We start from the raw sequence: 9,510 nt of genomic DNA, 5'->3' as shown, positions 1-9,510 counted from the left end.
ATATATATATATATATATATATATATATATATATATATATATATATATATATATATATAAAGCAAAATAAATAAAGAAACTCATTAAAACATTACAACTAAAAATGCAATAGCATCTGTGCTTACAAAATCACTGCACATTCTGTTACTACTGTAGGAAGAAAAAAAAAACGAAATGGTACATTTTGGTTTTGGTTCCGTTACATTTTCCATGCTCTAAATCATTCATTGCACTTCAGCAATGCAGCAAGATTTAGTATTTCAGTACAAACTAACTGAGATGCTACAGTATTTTATCTTAGGAACAGCATCATATTAAATCATATATTAAAAACATAAATTCACATAGTATGGTGACCAGTAAGTGCTTACCTTGCTGGACACCAGCTTGACGTTTCCTGAAGCCAGAGCTACAGCCGTGTCAGCCATCACTTCAGCCTTGATGGATCCCAAACCTCCAGTAGCACTAGTCTTTATGAAGCTATCCAACACCACATCAAGCAGGTCTGTGATCTATAAACATAAAAAATGGTGCATTCTGTAACTTGTTGACTTTCTATAGACTTGGGCCGAAATACTATAGAAATATACAGGGGTGTTAGAGTTTGAAGGCATTTGTCATTGTAAAGCCTGTTTGAAACTTTTTGGATGGAATAAGCTCACAAAATCTAATTCCTTCAATTAAACTTAGGAGAAACTTTACAATTGTTTGAAAGACTTACCTGACCCAAGCTGCCCCATATCTTCGCCTGTATGGAGGGGTACATCTGCTTCTCATTGATGGTCATAGTAATGAGTTTGTCCAGGATAGCCGTTACACGCTGCCGTTTGGCATCGTCATTGTGTTTACAAAAGCGCACCAAATTACGTAGCCAAGGAGTCATGTACTCCAGACACAGATGCTTCAGCTCAATGCCTAAAGCACCCAAAAGGAAACACACAACATTCTTGTAACAAATGACACAAAAATGGTGCTTTGCAATGACCATCATCTTATTTAAAAAATTATTTTTGTTTCTGGATCAGTAAGATTTTTTACTATTTTTGGAAGTCGTCTCTTAGGCTCACCAAGGCTGCATTTATTTGATCACAAACAAAGTAAAAACAGTGATATTGTGAAATATTACATTAAATAACTTTATTTTAAAATACTTTTAAATGCAATTTATTCCTGTGCTGGCAAAGCTGAATTTTCATCAGCCATTACTCAAGTATTGAGTGTCTATCTTTCAGAAATCATTATAATATTCTGATTTGCTGCTATAAAAACATTTCTTATTAACGTTGTGCTGCTTAATATTTCTGTGGAAGCCATGATACTTTTTTCCAAGATACTTAGTTTTATAAAAGTCACTTTAAGTCGATTTTATGCATCCTTGTTGAATAAAAGTATCCATTTCTTCCAAAACAAGAAAAAAATCTGACTAACACCAAATCATCTAACAATGTGCAAAACGATGAGTCTCTGTTTGTTTGTGACACTGACTTGACTTGCTGAAGCCGGAGATGCACTCTTCCAGGAACTCCAGAGTGAGGTGGGGTTCGTTAGCTGCTAGCGTTTTGCTAATGGACACAATAAAAAGGGTGTTGTTGGCTGGGATGCACAAGCCAGATGTTTCCAGGAGTTGGCCTTCAATCTTCAGGTTGAAGGTGCAGGTTAAGGCACAAAGGAGATTGTACGCAGCTGACCTGTTGAAGGAGTTTTTAGTTAAGAGCAAGTCATTTTCAGAAGCAATGATTTACATTAATATGGTAGTTTCCATTTTTGTAGAAACTGAAGTGTATTTCATTTTTACATAACAGGTTCTGTCTGGTTCTAACTGTGGGGCGGCAAGTTCAAGAGCCGCCTCAGTTGAACTAAAGACACAAAGGAGCAGTATTAGCATTTCTAATCAGTTCACCAGAACAAAGACAGAAGCCTACAGATAAAAGGCTCATTGTCAGAACAACAACAGCGGGGCGCATTGGACCATTCCCCCAAAACTATCAAGTTGTTAGGCTGAAAAACAGCCTGAGCATGGCCTAAAACTCAATCCTCCAAGATGCCAGGCAAAGTAAACTGATTCTCACCTCAGACTGGGGTCAGAGCTTCCCAGGTTGAGGAGGGCGATGTTGAGCAGGGTGCCAGGAACATCTTTAGGCCTGATCTTTGTGTGCTGAGGAATGGAGTCTGGTTGAGAGAGCTCCCAGCGTTTGCGGATGTGGATGATGGACTGAACGATGGCTTCGCACTCCTGGTGCATGAACGTGAGAGGGGTGCCCTGGTTAGCGATGGTCAGTGTGAACTGATTCTCGTCCACCAGGCATATCTCCTCGATCTCTGAAGCATAGTATATGTCGTTCAGGAAAACAGGCTGTCCCAGGACACGTGTTCGCTCGGCTGAGGTCACCTGAACAGCTGTTGATCCCACCTAGGTAGAATGGGCCAAAAAAAGGAGTGTAAAACTCTGGGATATACACTCTGGGTTATAGAAAAACAACAATATTTTGAATTTGAATGTGTTTTTGCATCTAAAGGAAATGCACTGTACATCTTTGAGAAGTGTATTGTGTGAATAATGTCTAAAATTGTATATATGCCAAAAACAACAATGCATTATAGTCATTTCAAACAGTTCAAACATGAGCGGTCTGTACTCTGTACTAATTCCCTTAAATGGCAAACTTCTGACAGCTTACACAGAATGGAAGCTGTTTATCACATACAGCCCTGTTTTCTACTGTTGTAACTACAGGTCAAGAGCATCTCAACTGAAGAACACCTAAATAACATCAACAAGCGTGAGGGACAGGAAGTGATTGTGCACTGTATCGCAATATATCAAGCCTCATTGCTTCAGGTCGTTCTTCATCATCTACCAGCTCTCCCTCTCTGGATAAGTCCCTAGGAAAGGCTCTATATCTACTTTAGTAAGTACTTATTAGTTCACCAATTATCTGTAAAGCTAATGTGTAATTGAGAGTTTGGAAAACAGAAGGCAGGAAAACAAACTACTCATTATCTTTGTTAATGTTTTTTATTATACAGTTAAAGTGGCTAAAGAGTTTTAAATCTTCATTTAACAAAAGATTTGGTGCTTTTTAAACTCCATATACACTAATTAAAATCATAGCGATTCATGTGAAATTATGTACACTACCGTTCAGAAGATTGGGTTCGGTAAGAATGTTTTACGTTTTTGAAAAAAGTCTCATGCCCACCAAAACTGCATTTATTTGATCAAAAATACAGGACAATAGGTATAGTAAAGCAGCTCAAATTAAATGATAATTTTTCATGTGAATTTTCAGTCACACGATCCTTCAGGAATCATTGCAATATGCTGATTTGATGCTCAAGAAACATTTCTTATTATCAATGTTGAAAACAGTTGCTGCTTAATATTTGTGGAAACATGATCCAATGTGATTCAGGATTCTTAAGTAGTAAGGCATTTATTTGAAATTGAAATAGAAATAGAAATGTCTTTACTGTCACTCACAACCAATTTAAGGCATCCTTGCTGAATAAAAGCATTAACTTATCTTACTGACCCCAAACTTTTGAATGGTAGTGTACATAAATAATGTTTTTTTTCTCAATTAGCCAAGTTTTTACATCATGCCTGGTTAAGACAGCGTAATGTGTACTGAAAAGCTAAATTAACTACTATAGAATATTCAAAAGAACATGACCTGTTGAATAATGGTACTTGTTTGTTACACAGATCTCAAAATACAGTGACAATGCAGACCACAAATGAGCTGATGTACAACACCACCACAGAAGAGTACGAGGTCCTCAACATTTCTTTTGCGACAACTAGTTTGCCTGCAACAGGTGCCGCCGAGATCAGCTGTTTTATCGATGCCCAGCTAGCGTTTATAGCAACAGCAACTGCTGTGGGCATCATCCTGATCCTTCTAACCGCCACCATAATGTTGGCATGTACCGTCTCAAGCCTGAAACGTCATCACCGGGCCCCTCGTCCATCCCGAAGCAATGCAGACCTGGTGAGTGGAACGGGCTACTGGGGTACCGAGAGAAGAGAGGGCGGCATTGTGGGTCCATGCGAAACCAGTGTTCTACTGGAGGAGGTAAAGACAGACGGCGAGGAGGAAGAGATCCATGATGGCACGGCAGGGCCGAGCCAATACATCACCACTTCTAACGCAGCCGGTGATTCAGAGAGCATCCCGACAGCCATGCAGAGCTCAACCTCCAGGGATTCCTGCATAGATCCCATAAGTTTGGAGAATATGCCTCTGATGGTGTAAAGTATAAGAGCTTTTTTTGTATGCTGGGCTCTGATGTCAGGCATGTTACTTCTCTTTTTGCCTTTTTTTAAAATGTCTTCAACATCTACTGCAGTAAAAAAGTAAGCTAACAAAGGTGCCCAGTTACAAGCAGCCTTACAGGGTTTTTCAGAATTGTTTAACTAACTACAATTTCTGCTCATCCTGTTAAAAGGAAATTTCTTGTAATATCAGATGAATTTGATGGGTCAAATAGTCAGTAAATAGAAAACTTTGACCTTTTCACAGATGAGGTCAATGCAGTTTTCTCATCTCAATCAGCTCTGGAGATCTGTTTAGTGAGGATGACAAGGACAATAAGTAAATGAAATTTCTGTGTATGATTGTATAGTTTGTGAAATTGGTATTTAACAAAAGCATTGTCTCACATTTTGGCAATTTTTTAATATGGCAAGCAGCAGCACATACCCAGAAATCGAAGAGCACATTCACTCGCTGTAGATGGAAGCGAAATAGATGAACGCTATCCTCTGTGCATAAATAGCACACCACAACTAAACCGGTGTTGTAATTTCTACTGTAATTTCCACTAGTCACCAAACTGCATTGCCATTAGCCGGTCAAACAGTGTAGATGAAACAACCTATGAATGGCTTATTTATATTTGACTCCAAATATTAAGCAGGGACAAAAGAAACCACACACTTCAGCTTTAAAATGGGTAAAGCAATACCACACAGCCTTAAAAATCCTGTAACAATGAGCAAGTTTTCTATATCAAAACACTGACATCTCAATATAAAAATAAAATGAAATGCTAATGACAAAAATGCTTGTTCTGTTTATCATTTACAATCAGATTTTGATATTTCAAGAGTGTTGCAATGCTACTGTTAACGTAGTTGCCAGATTTAGAAGATGTTATTGGTGGTTGAAAAGTGGGTGTTCAGTGAAAGGAACTTTCCAAGATGACAAAAAAGAGACATGAGATCATTTCCCTTTAGATGACTTCTGCTCTGCAAAGAATTCTTATTCTTATAGATAAATTTGAAGAAAATTAATAACTGTTCTTTTAAAAATTTTTACATCAATCATTTAAAACATACCTTAAAAACGAGCCTTGTATCCTAGAACAGAGTTAAGAAAAAAAGTGCTTCTGTTTTTCATACTCTGTTACCAAAGATTCTTTCAACTGCTATAGCATATTAAGCAGGGACAAAAGAAACCACACACTTCAGCTTTAAAATGGGTAAAGCAATACCACACAGCCTTAAAAATCCTGTAACAATGAGCAAGTTTTCTATATCAAAACACTGACATCTCAATATAAAAATAAAATGAAATGCTAATGACAAAAATGCTTGTTCTGTTTATCATTTACAATCAGATTTTGATATTTCAAGAGTGTTGCAATGCTACTGTTAACGTAGTTGCCAGATTTAGAAGATGTTATTGGTGGTTGAAAAGTGGGTGTTCAGTGAAAGGAACTTTCCAAGATGACAAAAAAGAGACATGAGATCATTTCCCTTTAGATGACTTCTGCTCTTCAAAGAATTCTTATTCTTATAGATAAATTTGAAGAAAATTAATAACTGTTCTTTTAAAAAATTTTACATCAATCATTTAAAACATACCTTAAAAACGAGCCTTGTATCCTAGAACAGAGTTAAGAAAAAAAGTGCTTCTGTTTTTCATACTCTGTTACCAAAGATTCTTTCAACTGCTATAGCAAAAACGAATGCAGCCATTTCACAGCTTCATTTCCTGTCAAGTGAAGTTACGGTTCCGTATTCATCTCAATATACTTCAGTCTTGAACAAATGCTTCAGAGGATGTCTGGGTAAGTAAATATTCTGCTGTTTTGTCTAGCATAAAACAATAATTGTTACTTGATACTAGACAGCAAAACATTTAAGTGTATATGTTTTTAACATTTAAAGTAACTACATTTACATACAGTGTGTTGGAAGTTGTCCAATAGTGACTGTAAAATAAATGAAAAACCTACTTTTTTTTCATTGTTAGTCTGCATCGCCATTCACTTACAGATTGTGTGCACCATTTGTGTACACAAACATTAGGTTTTGCCTTTTTGAAAAAGATAAAACGTAAAAGTTTCAATCTGAGCATGCTACACATGGCCTATAAGAATTTTAGGGAGAAAAAAAACATCTGTTGAGTCTTGTGCAAAAATGTCTTTTTTTTTTGGCAAGGTTCTCTAAGGACACCATGAGGACTACTCTTTGCACACTTGTCTTCCTCTTCTCTCTACCATGGAGTCTAAATGGCCATTTATCGACCAGCAATAAGAATAATGCGGTAACAAACACAGCAGAAAATGCATCATGGCAGAGAGACTACACTACTGATTCTGGGACAGAAAACGTGGTTTCACTTTCAAGAAATGTTCAGATGCCACAACTTATGAGTCACTCTGAGCAGCAAGAGACCAGGCTGAGGACAGCCAATGGTGAAGATGTGGCATCAAGGACAAGGAGGAATGTACATTATGACAAACACAACTTAACTACTATGTCGACACACCCTGAAACGCAAAAGCAGGACGAGGTAATTCAACAAAAGGAACTACAAAAACCAACAGAACGTTCCCACAAACCACATCTTTTGCAGACAGAGAATGCTACAGAATTTAATGTCTTTGCTAAACCACCCAATGCCACAAGGGCAGATGTTTCGCCAGAGGAAAAGACAAGCAGTGCACTTTCTGAGACACAGAAAGCCACTCAGGAAACACCTTCTACTTCTGATTTCACTGGGCTCTATGTTGCGCAAGCAAATGAAACCGTCATGGATAGCAACGAAACAAACACAAATAAAGATCTTCCAACAGCCCAGCCCACAACGGAGACTTCAGACCAACCAAGCCCAATGACTCATGCCCACACTTCCGCAACAGCAAATGTGACAGATTTCAAAGGGACTCGAAGCAACAATGGTGTGGAAACCAAAGAGAGGAAAGAAGTCACAGACAAGTGGACAAGCACTCAAGGCCCTGAGCTTGAGACTTCATCTATGACTAAGCCAAAGATGACGTTGACGACCATGAGAAAGACCACCAAAAACCTAAGACCACCTTCATCAAAAGACAAGCAGCAAGCAAACCCAGGTCCTGCTGTGGCGGCTGTGATTGGCACCACGTTTGTCTTGATGTTCATAGCGATAATCTTTATCTTGGTAAGGAAACGGAAAATGCAAAGAAAGCAGCTAGAAAATCCTGAGTGGGCTGGACCCTCACCGTTTCTGGATGGTGACGTTCAACCGAACCTGCCAAATACGGAGGAATCCGAGGCCATCAATAGACAAGGTTTCAACCAGATGTCCATTTCCAGATACCTCTCCCAACGGCTCTCAAAACACCTGACATTCGGGAGGAACACAAGTGAGGAAGTTCTCATGGGGGACATCCTGCAAGGAAGCACGTTTGGCAGACAAAACCCAGATGAGGTCCAAGCCCCCAATGGGAACCCGACAGCTGCTCAAGACTCAAAAGAACACACAATCCAGGAAGGTCAAAAATCTGTGGACTCTTCTGACACCAAAACACCTAGGTCAGGAAGTGAACAAGAAACTGTGATGGAGAGCAAAGAATCAAAGCAGACTGATGACCTCACTGCATCTATGTCTTCTGGCCCGGATACTGTAATTAAACCTCCTCCACCTTTAGTGTCTATAGATCTTGATTCTCTTTCAGAAGAAGCAGCTCCTTTGCAAACATCAGATGGTGGGATTATTCCACCTGCTCCACCACTGCCCTAATCTCATGTGACTATCTACAAACCAAACAACACACTCATATTTTCTTTCTAAAAATCAAACAAATTATGTAAACACGACTGCTTGCAACCTTGACGTATCAAAACTAAAAGTTCAGGACATATCGAAGAGGTTGTGGGTTTTATTAGCCAATAGGCTTTAATTACACCACAATCGTTAATCATGATATGCTACTTGCCAATCAATGTCAGCTTAATCTAGAGAGAATCTAACTGGACAAAAAGCTGTGTAGTCCATACTGTTGGTCAGGGGTGTCCAATAGGGTTGGGTATCGTTTGAATTTGATCAATTCCGATTCTGCTTATCGATTCCGATTCCCAGTTTCGATTCCAATGTGATTAAATAATGATATCAAACATTTATCCTGTGTCTCTTTTTTGCAAACCATTTATTGAAGCTGAATACCATGAACAAAAATCAACAGGCTACATAAAAACTGCACACTTTAAGACCTGTTTGTGTACAAAATAGAACGGCATGATTCTGGATAAATTGAGTTTTTTCCCCCCCCAATGGAAGTAGTGGTTCTCTCATAATTTTGAAGAAAAAACATTAGACAACTAAACAAAATCACATGTCATTTATGAATTATTGATTAAATGACTCATTACTGGATTCTTGAATGAATCTCTTCCATGATTCGAAGACAAAAACATTTTAACAGCCCCTTTTCGCCACCTACTGGCGTAACAATGTAATCGCTAAATCTTAATTTGAAGTGTCAAATTACTTTCAAAAGCTGATTTACTCTATTTGAATTGCTACCATACACATCGTACACACAGTTTATACCTGAACTATAAACTTTTATCCCAGTACGTCTGTGATTTGAAGGTTTGTAACAGAAATAATGATACTGTGTGGCTGAAAAGACCGTGAAGCTGTTTCGTTCATGACAGACAGCTGCTCTCGTTAGGTCAATGGCAGTGCGAATGTAAATTTAAATGTTCAAATCACACTGGTGTGATCGTACTCTGCACGGACGAAACAAGTAATCACAACATTGATCGCACACGGTGGAGGAATGAAACAGACGAATCATTGCAATTTAGGAATAGAATCACGTTGGTTTGAATCGTGTTCGGGATCTTTAACGATCTATTAAATTAAAGTGCTGTGTCATGTTGGTGGTGACACCTCTCTTGCAACATGTTTAGCTATCACGGATATTATACTTAGCTTTTTTGGCTTCTGATTGCAAATGTAGCCAAACTTTGGAGCACTTAGATTAGCGAGCAAGGTCCTGGCAGATCGCTAGGTCCGGTCCTCACAGATGAAGAATAAGAATCGATAGGCGGAATCAAAATTTTAATTTGACAACAAGTATCCGATTCCTGACCTTAAAGCTGCAGTCCGTAACTTTTTTTTGGTTAAAAATGATCCAAAATCAATATTTGAGCAAGTACATAACCAGCTCGTGTTTGAAACTATCGCCTTACTTTAGCCCAATTCACAACGTTCATCTTATAATGTTTTCTGA

The 9,510-nt window shown here is 38.4% G+C and overlaps 2 protein-coding genes and 1 long non-coding RNA gene across 7 annotated transcripts in view; 2 read left to right on the top strand and 1 right to left on the bottom strand.

The window, feature by feature from the left end:
- The window catches only part of LOC107587405 (neurofibromin-like), a 19,734-nt gene extending 17,321 nt beyond the window's left edge, over window positions 1–2,413 (bottom strand). For all 5 annotated transcript variants that reach the window (XR_001609475.1, XM_016275200.1, XM_016275210.1 and 2 more), the window contains exons 1-4: window positions 2,070–2,413; window positions 1,486–1,688; window positions 722–915; window positions 372–512 (exon numbers count right to left, since the gene is read on the bottom strand). Coding sequence is in view for 4 of the 5 variants with exons in the window: in XM_016275200.1 (XP_016130686.1) it covers window positions 372–512; window positions 722–915; window positions 1,486–1,688; window positions 2,070–2,242 (711 nt within the window). In the remaining variant the exon portion in view is untranslated. The remainder of the gene's footprint in view (window positions 1–371; window positions 513–721; window positions 916–1,485; window positions 1,689–2,069) is intronic.
- Window positions 1–5,000, top strand: part of LOC107587456 (uncharacterized) — a 5,714-nt gene extending 714 nt beyond the window's left edge. The window contains exons 2-3 of the long non-coding RNA XR_001609476.1: window positions 2,735–2,909; window positions 3,707–5,000. This is a non-coding gene — a long non-coding RNA (uncharacterized lncRNA). The remainder of the gene's footprint in view (window positions 1–2,734; window positions 2,910–3,706) is intronic.
- A 997-nt stretch (window positions 5,001–5,997) lies between these two features.
- Window positions 5,998–8,296, top strand: LOC107587434 (protein EVI2B-like). The gene is made up of 2 exons (XM_016275232.1): window positions 5,998–6,075; window positions 6,449–8,296. The coding sequence occupies exons 1-2, from the start codon at window positions 6,056–6,058 to the stop codon at window positions 8,010–8,012; spliced, it is 1,584 nt and encodes a 527-aa protein (XP_016130718.1). The 5' UTR covers window positions 5,998–6,055; the 3' UTR covers window positions 8,013–8,296.
- The last annotated feature ends 1,214 nt before the right edge of the window (window positions 8,297–9,510 follow it).

This window comes from Sinocyclocheilus grahami, unplaced genomic scaffold (assembly GCF_001515645.1).
Source record: "Sinocyclocheilus grahami isolate Dianchi unplaced genomic scaffold, SAMN03320097.WGS_v1.1 scaffold6.1, whole genome shotgun sequence".
NCBI lineage: Eukaryota > Metazoa > Chordata > Actinopteri > Cypriniformes > Cyprinidae > Sinocyclocheilus > Sinocyclocheilus grahami.
The sequence above is the reverse complement of the archived record's forward strand: the minus strand, read 5'-3'. Positions and strand labels throughout refer to the sequence as shown.